The sequence below is a fragment of the Acipenser ruthenus genome, chromosome 13 (genome assembly GCF_902713425.1).
Source record: "Acipenser ruthenus chromosome 13, fAciRut3.2 maternal haplotype, whole genome shotgun sequence".
Classification (NCBI taxonomy): Eukaryota; Metazoa; Chordata; class Actinopteri; order Acipenseriformes; family Acipenseridae; genus Acipenser; species Acipenser ruthenus.
Genome location: NC_081201.1, coordinates 39,241,656 through 39,264,695, shown reverse-complemented (window position 1 = coordinate 39,264,695; position 23,040 = coordinate 39,241,656). Strand labels below are relative to the sequence as shown.

The 23,040-nt window shown below is 39.9% G+C and overlaps 1 protein-coding gene across 7 annotated transcripts in view; it reads right to left on the bottom strand.

Annotated features, from left to right (window-relative positions):
- Positions 1–20,536, bottom strand: part of LOC117418260 (attractin-like protein 1) — a 172,842-nt gene extending 152,306 nt beyond the window's left edge. For 5 of the 7 annotated variants that reach the window (XM_058985394.1, XM_058985392.1, XM_058985391.1 and 2 more), the window contains exon 1: positions 19,275–20,536. In XM_058985394.1, the coding sequence (XP_058841377.1) occupies positions 19,275–19,525 (251 nt within the window). In that variant the 5' untranslated portion in view covers positions 19,526–20,536. The remainder of the gene's footprint in view (positions 1–19,274) is intronic. The other 2 variants (XM_058985390.1, XM_058985393.1) reach the window with 1 other exon arrangement.
- Between the last annotated feature and the right edge of the window lie 2,504 nt (positions 20,537–23,040).

The following is a 23,040-nucleotide window of genomic DNA, read 5'->3' as shown; positions in this document are numbered from 1 at the left end:
TGTCTGCAAGATTTTAGGATTCCCACTTGGATTTAATGACTCTATTTTTCAATTCTCAAGTCCACTGATAACAATGAGAAAGACAGCATCTCTTTCTACTGTACTGTATGCAAGCGCAAGCGTTCAGAACATTTTGCCAATGTTTATCTGCTGCAGACCTTCATCATCGGTCTTAGTTTATTTAAGAGAACATGTTTGGCTTCCTGTAGTGGCCTGCTCACTGTAACTCCAGGGTCAGTGCCTTCCATTCCTCCCCCCAGCCTGCAATCATGCCAAGTCTGTTTGCAAATTCAAGCCTCAGTTTGTGACGCGGACACCCCCTGTTTCAACTTCTGACCATACAGACAATGGCTGTTCATTTGAAATCTCTGGATTAACCAGCAAACATTTCCTTTTGTTTATCAACATAACAGGATTTTAAGAGAAGGTATATTATTTGTTTAACAGGGACTTAAAAGCATTCCGGTACATAATATTATTATTATTATTATTATTATTATTATTATTATTATTATTATTATTATTATTATTATTATTATTAATTTCTTAGCAGACGCCCTTATAATAATGCACAATGCAGATTTCTGTCTAGAAGCACGGCTACAACCATTGACCAAGTGTCAACGCTGTATTCTCCTTATTCTATATCAGGGTTGATAGACTATACTGTTTGTTTGTTTTTGCCATCTGAATGACTTGATTCTTTGAAGTAGTTTCCTGTATACCTTGCTTCCTTCATGTCACACTGTACGGAATGAATGCATGCAGAGATGATGGGCAGGCTGACAAAATGCATTGGAGACCCATAACCATGTCGAATGCTGCTGACATGCCACTACGGGACCATGACTGCCCAGGCAGCTTTACTGTACAGGATGCCGAATGGCCCCTTCCACCCTTTTTTTAAATTATATAGCCAACAGATTCCTAAAGGAACATTTTCTTGATTCATTTTTAAAAACTCAGAAGGGGGTCGTTTCCAGAGTCCTTAATGTTGCTGTAACACACGGAACGTGCAATGGGACAAATGCTGAAGATGAACTCCCGAAATGATGCCCAAGGGAATGCTTAAAAACAAGTACAGCATACTAATTATTATAGCAAAATGAAAATGTACACTATTATTTCATTCATGGATGTTAACAGTTTTAAATTAAGGTGTAAACATTGTTCAAGTATTTTTCCTAAATGTTCAAAGAGTTAAGTGCTGTAGCTTCAAATTGCATTCTCTTTAGGGTTGTTGTTTGTTTTTTTTTTGGAGGGGGTTGTTGGTTGTTTACTCCTTATATTTGTATGATGCTTGCTACCATTCTGTGTGGTTCTCATTGGAGTCACTAAGATATTATTGTATTAACACAATGTGTTTAGTTGATTTGACGAGGAGTTCAGGAGCTGCTCTTCAGTTCCAGTTGATTTGACGAGGAGTTCAGGAGCTGCTCTTCAGTTCCAGTTGATTTGTCTAGTTCAGGAGCTGCTCTTCAGTTCCAGTTGATTTGACGAGGAGTTCAGGAGCTGCTCTTCAGTTCCAGTTGATTTGTCGAGGAGTTCAGGAGCTGCTCTTCAGTTCCAGTTGATTTGACGAGGAGTTCAGGAGCTGCTCTTCAGTTCCAGTTGATTTGACGAGGAGTTCAGGAGCTGCTCTTAAGTTCCAGTTGATTTGACGAGGAGTTCAGGAGCTGCTCTTCAGTTCCAGTTGATTTGTCGAGGAGTTCAGGAGCTGCTCTTCAGTTCCAGTTGATTTGTCTAGTTCAGGAGCTGCTCTTCAGTTCCAGTTGATTTGACGAGGAGTTCAGGAGCTGCTCATCAGTTCCAGTTGATTTGACGAGGAGTTCAGGAGCTGCTCTTCAGTTCCAGTTGATTTGCCGAGGAGTTCAGGAGCTGCTCTTCAGTTCCAGTTGATTTGCCTAGTTCAGGAGCTGCTCTTCAGTTCCAGTTGATTTGTCTAGTTCAGGAGCTGCTCTTCAGTTCCAGTTGATTTGACTAGTTCAGGAGCTGCTCTTCAGTTCCAGTTGATTTGACGAGGAGTTCAGGAGCTGCTCTTCAGTTCCAGTTGATTTGACGAGGAGTTCAGGAGCTGCTCTTCAGTTCCAGTTGATTTGTCTAGTTCAGGAGCTGCTCTTCAGTTCAAGTTGATTTGACGAGGAGTTCAGGAGCTGCTCTTCAGTTCCAGTTGATTTGTCTAGTTCAGGAGCTGCTCTTCAGTTCCAGTTGATTTGACGAGGAGTTCAGGAGCTGCTCTTCAGTTCCAGTTGATTTGTCTAGTTCAGGAGCTGCTCTTCAGTTCCAGTTGATTTGTCTAGTTCAGGAGCACCTCTTCAGTTCCAGTTGATTTGACGAGGAGTTCAGGAGCTGCTCTTCAGTTCCAGTTGATTTGACTAGTTCAGGAGCTGCTCTTCAGTTCCAGTTGATTTGTCTAGTTCAGGAGCTGCTCTTCAGTTCCAGTTGATTTGACGAGGAGTTCAGGAGCTGCTCTTCAGTTCCAGTTGATTTGTCTAGTTCAGGAGCTGCTCTTCAGTTCCAGTTGATTTGACGAGGAGTTCAGGAGCTGCTCTTCAGTTCCAGTTGATTTGACGAGGAGTTCAGTAGCTGCTCTTCAGTTCCAGTTGATTTGTCTAGTTCAGGAGCTGCTCTTCAGTTCCAGTTGATTTGACGAGGAGTTCAGGAGCTGCTCTTCAGTTCCAGTTGATTTGACGAGGAGTTCAGGAGCTGCTCTTCAGTTCCAGTTGATCTGACGAAGAGTTCAGGAGCTGCTCTTCAGTTCCAGTTGATTTGACGAGGAGTTCAGGAGCTGCTCTTCAGTTCCAGTTGATTTGACGAGGAGTTCAGGAGCTGCTCTTCAGTTCCAGTTGATTTGACGAAGAGTTCAGGAGCTGCTCTTCAGTTCCAGTTGATTTGACGAGGAGTTCAGGAGCTGCTCTTCAGTTCCAGTTGATTTGACGAGGAGTTCAGTAGCTGCTCTTCAGTTCCAGTTGATTTGTCTAGTTCAGGAGCTGCTCTTCAGTTCCAGTTGCCTGCCATAGATATATGTACAATGCAGACTACAGTAGGTCACCCATAGTGCACTGCAGTGTAATTCCACTGACAGTGGCAGATTATTAGATGGTGCTGGCTCATTGTTTTACACTTCGGCTAGCCTGTACTACTTGCCCTAGCCTACATATCTATGGCATACAAGAGTAGTACTGCTACAACATTACTACAGGTTGCCACCTACATTACAGCATGCTGGTGAAGACTGAATGATGCTATTAGAAACAGAACCAATGGACTGAAAATATACAGTCGAAAATAAAATGAATAGCCCTCAGATAACCTTGAACTGTCACCGACTAAACATCATTTATTAAAAAGAAAGAAAGAAGAAAAATATCCATTAAATAAAATGATGGGGATAGGGACACTTCAGATTGATGTTTCTAGGCCACGAAATACCCGTCATGGATTGTCCCAGGCCTTCATTTATCCATAACCCCCGGGGAAGCTTAAAACAGATTCCACCTTCCTGAATCGATTTGGTACGAGGATTGACAATAAATACCTTTCCCTGAAGAGCACTGAACACTGACATCAGCACAGAGGAAACTGCAATTCCAACCCCCCATCACCAATTATCACCATCAAGATCCAAGACTGACCGACGATCACATTGTTTGTGAAGTCAAGCCCCCCAGATCATGTATTGTAATACTTGACTAAATAATTCTTCATTGTTTAATTTTCTTTTGCAACTTGATATTAGTAAGTACGTGGATTGCTTGTAATTTTGTAGGGAGGACTACAGAACAGTGCATTGCCACATGAGCACAGTGGTTTTGCATCGTCTGGTTACATGATTGGTGGCTTGGTTGTGGCGAGGTGCAGAGCCAGCACATTTGTTCTGGTTCAGTTTTAAGAAAATATGTTGTCATTAATAGTGTCGAGTTAAAGAATACTGAGGCCCCAAGCAGTCTGAGATCTGAAGTGCAGTCAGATGGACAGGAATGCAATGTCACTGCAGAAGAGGTTTGCACAGTTTATTGGATAGAATTCAGAAGTTTCCTTTTCTAAGCGATTAGTCTGAAGGGCCTATGATACTGTATGTCTCACAGTTACCATCAACAGATGTCTGTATGGTTACACCCAGTAAATGTCAAACTTCTGGATTTCAAAACTTTCTATCACATGGTCGTCATATATCATGTGGTAATAATGTTCCATTGACTATCCCTAGAAATAGAAAATTATGGAAAACATGTGTGGGGGGAGGGGAATCTCTATCACTTTAAATGGAGCACACATACAGTACAGTACAGCTTTATGCAATCCATAAACAACTTCTCTTAAAAGCAGCTTGGTAAGGGTTGAAATCTCACAGTTCACATGTATTCTTATGTTTAACTCTTGTTTTCCTCGTCTACTGGTTTAGATTCACCTGGTATCACTCTCTGTTGTAGTCTTTACATTCTACTGATTTCTTAAAAATCAGAAGTGTCCCAGGGAATTCAATAGAGATCTCTGAATCACCACTCAACTCGACCGTTTTGTGAACAAAAACAAAGCATTCCCGGGAGCATAATCTAAGTCCAGAGTGACCAAAGTTGGCTTCCAGTCCTGGTCTTTGTTCCAACCCTGTTCTAAATGGTTTACTAGAACCATTTAAACCATCCACCCAGACCCTGAGGTAGTTAACTATATATTTTCACCTGTTAAATCAGGTCCCTGATTTCACACCCCCTGATCGAAGTGAAAATCAATGTGGAACAGATAATGTTCAGTGGACACCACCTGGAATGGAAATGTGTTGAGAGAATCATAAAATACAGCTGTGTACCAGCTAGAACAGCCCTATGTCGAGCCATGTGCTGTACTGTATCTGATGTGGCCAGAGTCTAAAGCAAAGCAGCAGTTTTTACTGGACACTTTGGACAGCACCAGCATTTTTATTGGGCTGGTAATGGAACTTAAGTTAGCAAAGCCAATCAAAATCAAATACAGCTGTGTAACAAACATTACGACAACAACTCAAAGTGTACTGTCTCTATGCAGCCGTGACTTCAAAAAAGGTACCAGGACCGCAATACGGCAGCCATTAGATCACAGGTCAATGTCAGCAACACATTTAGCATGAAGGGTTTACTGTATACAACCCTGCAAATCTGAAGATATACCCAACATGGTTTCTGAGAGGCTTTCACACTGTGGCATTAGCAACTTTGCAAACGCCACAGCTTGAGTGTTCATTTATCTTACACGCCACCGACAATCAAACGTGACCTAGAGAATCACAGAACCTGTGTACAGAGTATGAGGGCAAAATCTCGGAGCGCAAAGTAACCGAAAACTCGCACGATCCCAATATACGCAGGCGACAGGTCGAAGTGAAGGGTGCTGTAGATTGTGTCAGCAGAGGTTCCACAGCACTGCAAATATGAAGTTGCCAGCATGTATGGGTTATGGGTTAGCAGCAGAACAGTAAGCAAGGGTGCAGGGGACTGACAAACTCATACAAGCTCCCCTTAGAGGATTCTCAATTACATCAGGAACACCCGAGTGCAACACTCTGCCTCTAGTGGGTGTATGAAGTACTACATGTGCTCTACTTTTACCAGATTCTTAACTCAATACAATTGAACCACTAAATACTGTTTATGACATTTCAGACAAATAACTCTGCATTGTGGGATTGTGCATGGGAAATATAACATTCAACTTGAAAACATATGACTTTGTTTAGAGAATTAGTAATCTCCTCGTCTCCGAGGAATTATGAAAGACGTCTTTAGATCTTTACACATTTTCTGTGGTTTGTGGCAAAACACACTGCCAAAAAAAATTTAAAAATACAGCAAAACATACCTTCAAAAGATCACATACTGTATGACAATGTTGTTCGTTTTTAGTTTTAAAACATGCTTGGTAACAGAAGGCTCTTGGCTGGAAAAAAATACAGTACATCCTGCGCGCACACACACACACACACACACACACACACACTGTTTAACTATAGAACAATGACCAGAACCTCCTCTAAAGAACCAGAACGGAGACAGGATCTGCCCAATAAAGGCTCATCATATTCAAGCTACTGGACCTAAGGGAAGAGGAAGATACTGCACTTGCTCCAGTTAAACAAGGCCCTGATTCAGCCTGTAATTACTTTTAAACAAAATTACAAAATCCCATCATAAAGGCATATGGGAGGCGTACCTTAATGCCACATGGGAGGAGAGAGATTGGAATAGTACATGGTGACCTGTGCACACAGCTGCAAAGAGATCAGAGCCAGGCTGCCACAGTGCGGTGCTCTAAACAGAAAACATTACGCACCATACAAGCTGTCCTGGACAGGGATTATAGACTGCAGACATTGTGATCTCACACCAGGGAGCGCCCCGTTGTTTGTTGACAAAACAAAAGAATAAAGTTTGATGTTACAAAAACAAAGAATGGTTATTAAGCTTACGGTGGGGTCATCAAATCAAACTCCTTGTGTTTTTTATTATTATTATTATTATTATTATTATTATTATTATTATTATTATTATTATTAAGGACACATTTTGGCACTGGTGCTGCTCCAGCAATACGGTTCTGTTTACTGAGGTCACACAGTCAAGTCCTTCCAGCAGACTTGCACACGTTGTCCAGTTAAACTTGGAAGGGTTAAAACTGGGAGTTGACCGATTTGTGGTCAACTAATCACTGGGTTTACAACACATCTATATTTACAACCCTACCACATGCAACTGACTTCATGCTGTTTGCTGTAGGATGGGGTCGGGGGGAAGCAGAATGAACCCTATATTTAAAACACTATTTCATATTTTGGAGGAACCTGCTTCAGTAACGATTCAGACTTGTTGACAAGGGAATACTGTCTCTGTAGTGAGACTGGCACCACGCAACTCACTAATCCAGACAGTTGCGGTCACACAGCCAGCTAACTATGCATTCTATAACAAAGTGTATGCAGAAGACCTGTCAAACACAACAGGGGGTTAGCCGTTGATCTTTATGTTCTGTCCATGAGCTTAAAGATCACATGCCACATTTTAGACAGCAAATAAATATTCATTAATAAATACTGTACATAAATAAACACACACACACCACACACCAAGCTGTACTGCCAGGCAAGTATAAAATGGATAGAAATCTCACCAAGACATGGATAATGCAGAGAGACAAACTCTAAAACAGTTACTGGTGTATGCCAATCAAAAGCACTTACTTTTTCACCCGTCACAGAAGCATCATGGGACTTTAAAACCTCACACAGGACAGGTCATACAAAACAATGGCTCAATCCTGATGGCATTTTGTTGGTGAAAGCAGCTTCAAGTTGTGGTGTGATGACCATACATTTAGACACTTCCGCTGCACATCTTAGATACAGTACACAGTTACCTTGTGTGGTACTGCCAGTGTCAATGCAAATAGCTTAAATACATTGTAACTATGTGTACGTACACATGTGTTTGCTGTGCAACTGCCATGTAAATACACAGTCATTCAAGACTCGCAATGTAAAGTGTGACCGCTTATTCCGACATGTCATTTAAAAGCTTGTGATCGGATGCCACAGAGATACTGTAATAGGTTATCACCTACCTATAGTAGAAAAGGAAGCAATGAATGTTCTTTTATGTATCGATTAGTGTCCTGTACTGTACACTGCAGTTGACTTTAACTTCTCAAAGGGGAGCAGACACACCCACTCTCAATTAGTAAGGCCAAACTATTAGTGTAAAAAGGTCAGTTTTGTATCCAACATAAATCAAAACTCTGTTACTGTACTGGTAAGCCATTTCCTTCCACTTTGTCATTCTGAAACACAATCACTTATTCTCCTAAAAACTCATAAATATTTAAAGGTAAATGCAGTAGCTCTTTATACCCCTCTCTCTTTCAAACTGCTGGAAACAGATCACTGCAGAGGCTAATACCTGCTGCTGTGTGAAACGCAGCAAGGAAACGTCATGAAGAGGCTACATTCCAGGAGATGGGTATCCCATGCAACCATCAGGAAACGTCATGCAGAGGCTACATTCCAGGATATCAGTATCCCACGCAACCATTCCAAATAGGACCGGTACTGGAATATCCATGCATGCACACAGTAAAACATATCCACCTATGGGAATACACCTTCTGGGGGGGCTGAGAATTGTTAAATTCTTTATTTGCTTGAAATTCTTTGCTGTTGTGAGGAAACAATGTTGACTTCCAACTTGCTATTTTTCACAGTGGGGCAGACATTTGCATTTGAATAGAAAGAAGATGGCAGTAAATACTCCAGATGTGGGGGAATAAATCAGCAGAGGTACAACTATTCTTTTATTTGTTTTTATTATTTCACCAACAGACAGGAGGACGAAGAGGCTAAAACAAAACTTGGCCAGCCCACCTGGACAGAATGTTCACAAGGTCAATCTGCCAGATACAAGTAACACAGGGGAGAACAAACTGTTCTCATGTCCAAATAACAAAACACAAATACAAACACAGTCCAAATTGCTATCCTTCCTATAATAACAACAGAAGGCTAGCAAGTGTGTTATTCATTGTGGGATCTCTGGGTTGAATTGACAAAATGACTTGAAATTGAGGTGTGGCAGTAATCAATACCAGAACTACCCTAAAATGTGCCATACAGATTTGCAGATAGCTTGGACACTACCACTGGTGAGGCGCTCCTCCTGGGGTACATTCAGTCATGTTTATTTTGATCTTCAGGCAGTCATGATTGTTCGTGTGGCAACAGGGCTTCACAGGTCACGTGATTCCTCTCTAGCAGGGATGGAAATAAGACCTGCGCTGGATTGGGAGCTTGATCAGTTCCAGGTTTTTTTTTTGTTGTTTGTTTTTTTAGTGAGATTTTTTTTGTTTTTAAGAAAATCACTTGTCCCCTTTTTATTCTGTTGCAGATGCTGTAATTCTCCATTGATCAAGGTGTATTTATAAAGTCATTTAACTGGCAAACACCTGAATGTTCATTTGCGTGTGTAGAACATTTATATAGCGTACGAGTTATGTACAGACTTGAACAATTAGCCATTGCATCCCTTTAGTTTCACAGGGGATATTAAGACCTGCTTGTTTTTTGCAGTTTACAGTATCTAGAGATTTCACCACTTTCTCCAAACCCTAAACCGACACAGTCTCCTGCTTCACAGATGCTAAAGGGTAACTCTAAAGCAGTAACCCAGTCAAAACAACAATATTTTTGCGGTGTGATAAAAAGCAGACTCAGGAGGAAAGCATTTCCATGTGAATGTCACCAGCATGCCACCCACGTCAGCAGGACACAATGAAAGAACCTTCTGTTTTATGAATATATTCATGTGTCCTCAAGCTAGCCATGTCCTTTCAGCTCAACAAGAAATCATATGCACACAATTATACGTTTACAACTTGAGTTTTCAATTGCCTCTGGAAGCGATTTTCCCTAAATTCAGACACATGACTGGCTTCGTTGTGCGGGCAACAGTAGAAGTCAATTTCATTTTTGATGTGCGCAACATTGCACAGTTAAGTGTTTTTGATTAGGGCTGCATTTTTTTCACGGCCTAAAAATAAGTATTGAAAGATATTTCACGATTAAACAAAAACATTTTACATCAAATGTTCCTATATATTTAAATGCTTACCTGAAAAACAGTAAAGTTGTACAGTATTTTGTTTTTGTCCACAGTTTAAATACATTCTATTTTCAGTAATCGGTGAATTATCAAAACACAATAAAAACATAAGTAAATGTAAAAAACAACAAGACACATGAAATGCCCCCTTCTTGTACATTTTTAATACATCGTGCAGCTCTATTCAGGGAGTTCAATCATTTATCGATTCTGGGGATATACGGCACAGTGGTGCCTCTCTGTTCATACATCCCGCATGTCATACTAAACCCTTTTGCCTACCGCATCCTTCCTCTTACTCTTCTGCTATCTTGCAATGCACAGTATACACACACACTAGAGTCCCGCTCTCTGCAATGCACAGTATACATACACATTAGAATCCTGCTCTCTGCCCACTACACTGCAATGCACAGTATACACACACATTAGAATCCTGCTCTCTGCCCACTACATTGCAATGCACAGTACACACACACACACATTAGAGTCCCGCTCTCTGCCCACTACACTGCAATGCACAGTATACATACACATTAGAATCCTGCTCTCTGCCCACTACACTGCAATGCACAGTATACACACACATTAGAGTCCCGCTCTCTGCCCACTACATTGCAATGCACAGTACACACACACACACATTAGAGTCACGCTCTCTGCCCACTACACTGCTTTTGGAAAGAAATATTCAAAACAGCACACCTTGAATTTGACAGTTGGGTCTTTTGTCAATCCCGACCGTCGATCAGTTTTCTGATCCCAAAACAAAATAACTATTGGAGTTGTCATGTTGCAAACCGTGGTTTGAGACAATTGAGTGGATAAATACTGAATGTCACGAGCAGAACGCTGAGATGTAAATATTTAAAACAAGGCCACACATAGCGTAGTATACAGGAACTTGCCAAAATGTAATTCAGAACAGGAAAGATTTGAGTGCACAGCCATAACACACACACACACACACACACACACACACACACACACACACACACACACACACACTGTGGATTACTATTCAGAAACCTGACTATTAGATTTAATCTGGGGAAAGATCTGGAAATATATCAAACACATGAAAATATGAAAAGTAATCCTTAATCTTCTCAGGTAGTATTCATTTGTCAGCCAGACCACAGCAGAAACTAAAAACGAATCTTGGGTGTTTATTTTGATTAATGGACCAGACCTCACTGGGCTCAATTTCATGCTGCACCGTGTGCCATCACCAAGCAGGATTTACTGTAAAGCACATGTCATGAAAATATCTCATCCAACAGGAAAATATCCATCATATCCACAGAATATTATAGATTATTTATTTGCATTTAATCCGCTTCATATTATAACAAAGATAATAATCATCCTCATGGCGATCTACGGCTTTCTGTGCAGAACACAAAACCATTCTAGTGGGATTGTTTTTCCCACCATGCGGTATCTTTCAAACGCAAACTATAAAACACACAGTTTGTAAGCAAAGTTATTACTGTAAGTGTTTTGAAATAGATCACATATGATATCAGTCAGGGTTTGCCGATTCCCAGTCACTACCAGTACGGCACAGTTTAATAAGCCACTTTTTTTTCTTGTTTGTTTAAATTGAAACCCATTAATATATTATAGTAACAATAACTTGCTCACCAGCAACAGCCTTTGAATACACAGCTTGCATTCCCAAGCACATTGAGAGATGGACACACGCTTTCACATGAAAAAGCAGAATCCTAGTTCAGTAGATCAAGGCACAGCACAACCTGCAGTACAGTACAGAGGACTGGAAATAACCTGTTCATTTAGGAACACATTTCCAAAGCCTTTGTCATATGAAAGCACAGTGGAGTGAGCTGCAGACCTACCATCTTCTGCAACACTACATACTGTATCTAGATATCTTTTCTGTATCTCTTTGCTGCAAAAAGACAGCTGCAGAAAAATCAGACATATCATTCTATAATATCTTTCCTGAGGATCAACCCAGAGCGTTGTACAAACAAAACAAGACCGCTCATATGCACATTGCAGCTACAACCAATTACATAAAAGCACATTAAAAAAAATGGTTTTCAATTTAGACTTAAAATAATCCAATGTTTCGACCTGCCTAATGTCAACTGGAATAGAATTCCACAAATGAGGAGCACAACAGCAAATCGCTCTGGTTCCAGTTGATTTAAGATCAGTTGTTCCAAAAAAATTAAGAGTTCTGCATTTTCAGATCTCAAAAGAACGAAGAGGAATATACGGAGTTAGTGCTTGAGCAAGGTACTTTACCTAGATTGCTCCAGTAAAAACCCAACTGTATAAATGGGTAATTGCATGTAAAAATAATGTGATATCTTGTAACAACTGTAAGTTGCCCTGGATAAGGGCGTCTGCTAAGAAATAAATAATGGAATGGAAGAGACAGCCTTTGAAAACATTATGAACCGTTTTCAATTAACTCACTTGAACCGCCTCCGATATCAGCTTACAGTTTATGAATGAGGGATGTTATGCCCTCAGGCCAGGAAAAGGGATCTGCCACATGTGTGGAGTGGTGGAACCCAAGAAGAGGAGACACGCCCACTCTGCTGTTCAGTCACACACGCAGGTCAAAAATAGTAACACACTGTATCATTTTCATGGTGCTACTGCATGGTAGTTTGATCCATTCCAGCTTTTATTTAAGCTTATTCTCCCATATTGTGTCTATATAAAAGCACCAGGTGTGCCCATTTGAAGTGGAATGTTTTAAAATGCTAAATTTGAATCCAGGAACAGAGTTTGCGACCTGTCTAACTGCCAGTGCAATTCATTACAAAGTGTTACTGTGCATGGGACTGGTTTTGTCAGAAGCTATTGCAGATTTGAAGCTTCATGTCTTGTCAGGGTTAAGCAGCACTTCTGTGTCCAGTTACAATGTAATTTCTTACGGGTGGTATGGGAAAGAGGAGCAGTGAATGTCCTGAGCTACTGCAAGAGACACAAAAAACAGCTTCTAGAAATCACACGACCCGGTTTGTGTCCAAAGCACTCATATTAGCACTAAACAAACTTCAGCCTGATACGATATAGTTTATCCAAATATAAAAAATAAGTTAAACTAAAAAAGATCACTAAAGCATAATGCTCAGCGATGTGCAAGAGGAATTATAGTATAGCTACATTATGGTATGTATTCTTGATACTATGGAAACCCAACAAAGGGCCCGTTTTGAGGTATTTCCAATGTTAGAATAAAGCATTTTTCACATTTCAAAACTACTCCTCCTCTACTACATACGCTGCAGAACTGTCCCCTGGGACACTGCACTGTTTCCTCAGTGCATACTGCTATGGCATTCTAGTTTAGGATTAGCTGAATTATTGATCGTGTAATAACCCTCTTAACATTGTGGAAAGCAGGAAAAAATAAATGCCCGTACTTCAGCGTTTCACCACTTCACCGTGGGATACTTCCTGTTACACTATGATCCAATTCCCTTGAAAGGCTCACATTTTCAAACCCAACAAGCTCCAGCGGGAAAGTATTTTAAATTGACATTTTAACACAATACTGAGACGGCTGGCTTCACCCTACACAAACACCAACCAGTACAGTACATGCATGCATGCATAACCCTGCAATATTGGACAGTAGCTGAATGGTGTCAGCATGCACCACAGAATTCATTTCACATCAGCATGGATCACCCCAGGCTAGCATGCACCACGGAATTCATTTCACATCAGCATGGATCACCCCAGGCTAGCATGCACCACGGAATTCATTTCACATCAGCATGGATCACCCCAGGCTAGCATGCACCATGGAATTCATTTCACATCAGCGTGGATCACCCCAGGCTAGCATGCACCACGGAATTCATTTCACATCAGCGTGGATCACCCCAGGCTAGCATGCACCATGGAATTCATTTCACATCAGCGTGGATCACCCCAGGCTAGCATGCACCACGGAATTCATTTCACATCAGTGTGGATCACACACCCCCTACTTGAAGTTCAGTGCATGCCTAAAATGTATTTTTAAAATATATTTTAAAAAAATGTTTTGAAGTGTCTCAACTATCTGCCTCCCAAGTCCTTTAAAGAGGTCATGTGTTGCCATTTCCAGAGAACACTAAAACCCATTCTTCTGGAGCACGCGCACTGAAAAGAGAGAGGCATTAGATGAGATCAATAACTACTCTGGAGAAAGTGAGACTTACAGTTGTGTGTATTACAGAAGAGAAGTACCAACACTGACAGTGGAAATTCAATGCAGTTATTGTCAGTGTAATACATGGCAGACAGACACACATAGGTGATCAGTAAATATGGGTCCACAGATTAGTAGAGGTTTACTTTCTATGGATCCATTCAACAACTAACATCTTTTCCTCTCTCAGCCAATTTTGAGATCTGTGGTCAATAATGAGTATTGACAAACAGACATATTGCTTTTGAAGATCCAGAGAGGACACAGATATACTCCCTGGAAGAAGATACATCAGAAAGATACAGCTGCTTTGATATAAGAGAGGGAGAACGGGGTACAAACCTCTGCCAACATGGCAATACTGTACCATATTCAGTCAATGCCTGTCAATTAATGATTTCTCTGAACATTTACAGAGAACTCACAGTGATTACTGTAGCAAATCATCCATTAAAAAAAGACAATGGTGGTATACGCTGAGATAAATGTTTGCCATTGAGTTTTGAAGTTTATCTTAGTCACAATTACTGGGGCATAAAAGAACAACAAAACAGATGATCAGGTCAGACAATATTGAGCTTATTTCCTCCTTTGAAAGCAGTTTTCTTTTAACAAAAAAAAAGTTGTGACATGGTCTTTCCTCTGTGGGCATTTCTTCTTCTGATATGCATGTGCTGTACTGCTGTGTACTGCAGTATTGTGTAACACACAGCTAGCTTGGGCTTTGATCAGGACCCTATCAGCCATTGAATCGGACATGCCTGTGTACATAGCAGCAAGACTGACTCACATTTAAAGAGACAGCCTTTACTCTTCTTTCATTTCATTTATATGGCTTACTGATTTGTGTAATCGTAATACTTGGGCCGACACATTCATGAGTTCATACTGCAGCCAGTAACAGTGAACTAGGGAAGGGTTCCTACACAGCACACTGAAGCCCTGCTGTATAGAATATTAGATGGCAGATTGTGTGCTAGAATGCTGTAAACATTCCATCTGGGGGTATATGGAGGGGGGTCACAAAGATGCAATTACTGTTTTAAAGCCTAGTGTAGATTAAGCATGTTGTATATAGAATCCTCTCTGCAAATAACAAATTTCAGATATTGTGTATTGCCACAGGCATAGCAGTTTCACCCATTCCAGCTTTTATGATGAGCCTAATTAGCCACAATGTGTCTACAGGTAACAAGTTCAGGTGTGTCTTATTATTAAAAACTCACAGTAAAACCAGGAATGGATCAAACTGCTATGCAATGGGAGTCTTATTGCCATCCCTGTTACCATCACCTGACACCAGTCTTGAAAAGAAATGTCTTTAGAAGGAGTTAGGATTTACAATATACACATCTCAGAATATAATTGTGTACATGTTTTTAAAGGAACAGAAGTCAGTCCCAAATACAGAAACAAAGCAGCGCAGTCTATACTCTACGTATGATCACATGGCTTACTGTCAAGCTTTGTATGCACGACACATCAGGCAGACTGAAAACAGCAAAGCAAATACAGACCAGCAATTGAGTCCCAACAATAAACACTTCCTAGAAACATCTCTGCAGCAAAGACCCTCTGGATTGTACAGAGGTTCATTTTAATCAAAGTTCTGCATGTCAAGCTGGGATCCAGGCACAATGGAATTATTCTAAGATGCATATGTATATATCATGCCATATCTATTCCTATCATGCCTGTAGTATTGTATTTCTGTTTTTGCAAGGTATCTGCAAAACCCCTGTAAGTAGCACTACGCTGAGGGATACAGACAGAGCATATTCAGGAGGTGTGCCCTATGAAATTGTTATGTTACAGCTTTTATTTTTTTTGTTCCTTAGCTGATAAAACACAGGATTGGATATGAATTAATATTGGCTTAACATTTCCTAAATGATTTTGCTCCACACCACTGTAACCAAGCTCCTCTTTAAGCAATTCTGTAGTCTATTTTATACCCTATTAATTAAAGTGACAAAAACATCTGCCTGAGAACACCACCTGCCACTGGAGACTGTTTTCCTGTCTACAAATCACTGTATTTGCTGGAACCACTTTTAGCACAACATACTAAGCTGTATTATTAAAAATGTGTCATCAATATGTACATTGCAACACCCCCTCCTCCCTCCCCCTCCATCTAGTAAGAAATATATGATTCAGAATGAACTGTCCAGGTATCAACTGTTTCAAACCATTCTTTTTACAATGTGTGCAATTTCTAACAAGTGAAAGGGATTGAAAGGAACAATCTGAATTCGCTGATATATTAGAATGCCTATTGGAGTAAGATAAGATCTGCATTGGTCAGCCAGATGAATTCCAGTTGGCTTGTGGTGTAATGGAACACGACAGGCATTGTCACAGCACTGCACAGCATCTCGTTAGTAAAAACATTCAATGTTTTAGCCACAATCTTTCCCAGATTGTTTGTATTAAATTGGATATGTTACCAAATGAAGGACATGTTGTTTACTATAGAAATTATTCATCATGAACAGCAGTATGCAGTAATGAAGCGTTTCTTCAAGTCAATCTTTCTGCTTAGCTTGATGTCTTTGAATTTCTTTTTTATTGATCGTCCCTCTGCTTCCAGCTCATTACTAAAGCAAAAGCTCACCCAAAAAACAAAGAAATCTCTCTCCCAACTAAAAGAGTCCTAAAAAAGGCTGAAGGTGTGTACCTTTACAAGAGTGCAGATTCTTTAGCACAATAGTGAAGGCATGACCCAGCTGGACCCACAGTTAGAATAGTGTAGCGATGCAATGGTAGCTCAGTAGTGCTGTAATTCTACACACAGTGAAGGGTGCTGTGTTTAATATCATTCTCACCTCCATAGCAGCTTGGTACCAATATATTATTTTGTCATCATTATTTTTTTTATTACTTTTCACAAGGGTGTAACAAAATCATAACATTTTTGTGTCACTCTCAGTAGATTATGTTTTGTACAGTCTTCTAGTCCTTACTGCAACAATAAAACTGGGATTGTTCAAGAAAACGATGCCTAGTAAATGAATATTGCAGCCTTTATAACTTGCCTCGCACATTTAATGGTTTGTATCTGTTTTCTTTGCTTATTTGGTGACCATGTGTTTCATGCTGCTTATTGGTGTGCTGTGTTCTTCAGTTGTTTTATTTATGTATTTTGTTAATGTATTGTTATTTTGTAATTGTTAATTCTTGATACAGCAGTCTTGTTTTAACAGGCATGCAAAGTGCTTTGAGATACTGTGTTATGAAAGGAGCTGCATAAATCAAATAAATCACATTGAAATTAAACTGGTAGCAAACAATTCAGCAGGACTTAAAAGTGTACCTAACTTTTATAACCAATGGTATCAGTTAATACTGCAACTAAAATTAAAACTTAACACTGGAAAAGTAGTATGCACACTGTACAGGTCTAGTGGTACTGTATAGGATTTAGAGACTTTCATTAACGTATGTTAAATATGAATTGAACTGCTAGATCCACCACAGTATTTCCTCCCAGCATTGTCCTTTTACAGCAGATATTCCAATCACCACTTTCAGCACCGACACTGAAGCAGATGACTTCCTCAATACACAAAAACAACCTCTTAAAACACGTCACACATTTCCACGGAGATTACAGATCACGTGACATGCGGCTCATTGAGGCCGGTTAGCCTACAGTATACAAATCAATAACCCCGATACAAAATGCGTGTATTTCTTACTTCAACAACAAAACAACGACACCCGTCTTATCAATGCGACCAGAATTCTTTATGTTCATCATGTTGACCTTTATTCCAGATGTTTTAATGCTCTCTGTTGAACCGATATGATTTGTAATGCTAAATGTTCACTTGCGGAATGGCATGCTAGTGCTACTAAGAAAGCATGAGATGCTGTCGCTTCATGCAGAAAGGTAGACACTGTGCTGTGCATTCTGTGTAGCACACATCAAATATGAGACAAGGTTTGAGCGCAGGCCACGTATCTTAATATATAAAGAAGAAAGTGCGTCTGTCTTCCTTTATGCATACGGACCCCGAAGAAGCCAGTGCAACCAAACTTTGCACGGCCTCCTCTTTCACCCAGGGGAAGGTCGAGGGCTATGACCCGCGGGGTACTTTATTTAGTAACCCCATTGCTGGATAATTACAGTAGCCGTGTATCTCAAGTTAAAGAAACCCACAACACCAAAATAATAATAATAATAATAATAATAATAATAATAATAATAATAAAATACCGTAAAAAAAAAAAAAAAAAAAAAAAGGTAAAGGGGTCCGAGCGCATTGTGCGACACCCAAGACAGGTAACCGATAGGAAACCATAAGGCTACCGTTCACCCAATTTGTCATGCATGAAATACTGAAATATTGAATTTCACCGGGCAACGCCGGGTACTAGTACGTTATATTTGGTTGCTCCACACAAAATGAATACCAATTTATGTTGTCCCATTGCACTAGACTCTAAGGAAACATGACCTGCATAACAATAACACGACGGCCTTTGATTTAAAAACGCTTACTTTTATGTCTACTAGAGCTAGCTGCCACGGGTATATAAGAAACATGCATGGAAAGAAATGTTACAACAATATGCCGTTTTTAAGGGGGTATGTACATTGTAGCTACACTGTACAGCATAGCTTGCTACAATACAATAATGTTTACTGCGAGGGATACGTGCTTTTGATCTTCCCCAGTCTAAACTTGTGGACCACCACATCCCGGAGAGGTACATTACTCATCGCTGAGCATTAATCAGGACTCAAGATGACAACAAAATACACAGTAGCCACTTGTTCATTTCAGACACATAATGAACACCTTCACGCCCTTTTAATACGGAATTTACATTATAGTCTACCAATACCACAACACAATCTAAACACACACACAAACGCGCTCCTTTGGGAACTTGTAGCATTTGTCGGTATGACTAAATTGTCTCATTAAATTATTTTTTTATGAGAATTGGGGCATAATTTAAAGATGGTGTGTGTTCGTTTCTACACAAAAGGGTTCTCTGTTTTGCAAAGGCTATTTTGCCTAATTCCACGGTGGTCCGCGGAACAAAACAATTAGAAACCCGTCCATAACACAGCTGCAGAAACTGGGAATTCTGCTTAACAATATATTTAGCTTGTGATGATTTCAATTGAATGAGATCTTCAGAATACTGTACCCTTATCGGATCCACAATGACCCCCCGCATCTGAATGGGATCTTCAGAATACTGTACCCTTATCGGATCCACAATGACCCCCCGCATCTGAATGGGATCTTCAGAATACTGTACCCTTATCGGATCCACAATGACCCCCCGCATCTGAATGGGATCTACAGAATACTGTACCCTTATCGGATCCACAATGAACCCCCGCATCTGAATGGGATCTTCAGAATACTGTACCCTTATCGGATCCACAATGACCCCCTTCCCACTTGAACGTTCAGCTATAAAGAAACACTTTCAGATGTACTTACTTAAACCTGCCCTGGCAATGATGGCACTGCTCTCCAACCCATCCCTGGTCACAGATGCACGTCCCGTTGAAACATCTTCCCGAATGGCAACTCTTATCGCAGGACCTTGCGAGGGATGCTTCGGCATGAAGCACCAGATGAAACAAAACACAAAGCAATAAATATCTGTTGACATCGACCCATCCAGAATGTGGGTATGCGTGCCTTTTGAAAAGCAGTAGTCCCCTTCGGAGCATATTCCCAGCATCCATGCTTTATATATTTATATATTTATTTTTTTGTTAAAATACAGCACTGTCGACTTTCTTTTTTCAAGATTCCAGAATTTCCTTAAAAAACAACAAGTTCGACTTTTTTTCTGGCATGAAAAACTACTTGTCTACAAGTCCCTAATGCTATTTTGCAAATCGTACTTGATGAGGTCATTCCAAGTCTTCATTTCCAAGCAATACAAATACGATTTGAGTTTCATAAAGTAGGAGGCCTGGTTTTTTAAAAAAAAGACACCGCTAGACAAGGGTGAAAGCCTTTTGACGGCTTTTATTTTATTCCTGGGATCAGAGAAAACGAATTAGAAACGAAAAGCTATTTTATACTTCACTAATTCTCCCACGATTAGTCTGATGTTTCTGTTTATGAAAACACATAGTTCTACAGTAAACAAGCAAGCGCTAGTCAGTAAGTAAGGCAAGAAATTCAACGTCTAACCTTTGCAACGCTTTATCATTCAGGGTGAAAAGAAAAAAATAAAGTATTGGATTTTAACGTAATTTATCTAACAACTCTCTTTAAACTCTGTCCAGCAGCCATTTTTAAAGCGCAAATTATATTAAATCAATTATTTAACAATAAATCGTGTATATATGAGTCTCTTTTCTAACCCTGTCCATTGTAGATCACAGCCCCTCGCCTTACCAAAATATAAACAAACAAAAGGTTAGATTTTCCCCAAATTCAGCTCGAAATCCCATGAAGGCTGCGGCAGTCAATAACAAGGATTCTTCGTAAGGATGTAGCGACCTACACGCAGGAATCACTGCTCGGTTTGCTGGTATCTCGCTACACATCTGTAATGAAGCTCAGTCTATTTATTTTTTATTTATCTTAGCGGACATTACAGTATTTGTATTTTATTCTGGAATTTTGGTTTAATCCATGCTGAAAAGTGCAATAATTCCATGATCCTTATCCCCTGCTCCCCCACGCTCCAGCAGTATCCTGCTGCTTTTGGATTAGGAACCGCACAAAGAGCCGAGCATGCGCAGAACAAAACAGTCTTAAAGAGACAGTGACGTTCTACGGCCTCCCTGCAGACTTGCATTCCTTTTTGTGATCGTAACAGTTTTTTCGATTTAGAAATTCGTTGTTCGTTTTTATTATTATTATTATTATTATTATTATTATTATTATTATTATTATTATTACAGTTCTGTATTTTCTGTTGCTCCTGGTGTCCACTTGCGAACATTTGCTGTTGGGGGGGGGGGGGGGGGGGGGGTATGTAAATTAAGGTCTTGGCTCATTTTACACCTTTCCTTATTATCTTTTTGTTAACAGTGGTATCACCTATAATCCCCAAAGCTATGTTAAACACAGAACATAATACAATTTAACCCAGAACGTTACACTAATTTAGACAGCTCCGAATAAAGCAACACATTTCAAGTGTTACTTGTATTGTAACACTTGAAATGTATTTGCTTACGATTGTAAGTCGCCCTGGTTAAGGGCGTCTGCTAAGAAATAAATAATAATAATAATAATAATAATAATAATAATAATAAAAGACGTGGATTGACACTGTAGAAATATCAAGAACATCTGAACTGATGAGAAAAACGTTTAAACTTGGAGACAGTGTAAAGACAAGTGGCTGGTTCCACAGACCCCAATCAGCACGAATCTTGGTAAAGTGCTCCAGTGTAATGCTAATCAGGGTCTGTGAAACCAGATGATAGCTAACATGCTGTGACGAATACGTAATACCCCAGAGACTACACTGAAAAAAGATTGACACACGTTTACAGAGCATGGCTGGGTTTGCTGCTAATGACTGTAGCGGCAATTCTCTGCTGTCCTTTCCCAGGAAAGATGATCAGAAGAGCTATACAAACAGCATCTTGGAGGTGGCTGTGGAGACCACAGTGAAAGCAGACATACAAAATAAAATACACAGACCGAGTTTTTCACATTGTTCCGCACTTTCAAGCAGCTCAAAGCTGGTTGAATGCCAGTGTAACCCGTGGCTTGCCAGTGTGACTCCATAAATACAAGCAGATATTGTCACAGCAGTTCATTTGACTCAAACGAACCCTTTCTAATGTGCTGCATTATATAACTCTAGATTCCTGCACTGATTAAAACGCTACTGTATAGAGATGCAATGCTCATGGTCAGCAGTGCAGCGCTGATCAAGAGAATGATTTCTATTTTTCAGATGACTCACTTCTAAAAAAATTAAAGCGAATGTGATTTCAACAAGTGAGCTTCAAAGCACCACATTCACTAGTGATGAGTTTAACAGATCGGCATTAGATCTGGGTCTGTCACAATTATTTGTACTGTTTATTTCAAATTACTGGATTACTGTATGCTTGCATAGATGTTACCAATAGTAATATTTAACATTTGCTTCACATTGTCATGTTGGCTTTTAAGCAATCAATCTATTAATTAATTACTTTTCCTGCTCCGTTTACGCGGTTGCCCCACCCATGATGCAACACGCACAGCATTGCATTTGGACCCAAATTAAACCTATTAAAACACCAAATAATACACACCACCCCGTCGTCTTTGTGAGATATGAATTTATCTAATGTTCCAAGGTCTGACCTTTGCAAGCTCCAGCTATGATGACAGGCAGACTGTAAATAAGACCGTCTGCACTTTTGATGCCGAGATCCAATGAGCTGAAATACTAAGCTGGATGCTGAAGGTATAATAGTACCAAATTAAAATGCATTAATACAGCATTCAAACAAGGTCAGACCAGGGAATCAAACAATTACAACGGACATGACAGCATATCACATTTTCTTTGCAAATGATATATACTCAGAATAGACGAATCTCCAAATGCACGGATAGTAGTTTAATGATATACTGAGCATCAAAAGAAACGTATCACTTATATCTGAGCATCAAAAGAAACGTATCACTTATACTTGGATAAAATTCACTAGATGTGATCAAAAAACGACAAACTCTGTTTTAGAGCAGGTGCAGTGACTTTTTATTGTGCTGATTAACAATTGACATCACGAAGATGCTACAAAATGATCTGTCGATCTTGGGCAGGTGTTGTGACTCTTGGTCTCCCAGTTCGTGGCCTGTCATTGACAGAGTGTGTCTGGTTATACTGTCTCACCAGGTTTGAAATGGCTGGCTGTGAGCACCCAAGACGGCGAGCCACAGTACGCTGCCCTCGTCCAGCCTCCAACATGCCGATTGCACGAAGGCGCTGCTCTCTTGACAGACGTGGCATATTTTATTATTATTATTATTATTATTATTATTATTATTATTATATTGTTTTTTTTTTCTGTGATTTTCTTTATTGCTTTTATTCAAGCTTGCAAGTCAACAGCTGAAATCACTCCATATCCAGAGCCCAATCAACTGTCTCACTAATTAGGTGATTAAGTGCTTCAGTCATAGTAACTCAAGCATGTCATGGTCAAGGATGAATGATCAAGTGATTAAAAAGAAACCAAAAACATTTCGTCAATGTCCATCATTTATATACCTTATTCTTTTCAAAAAT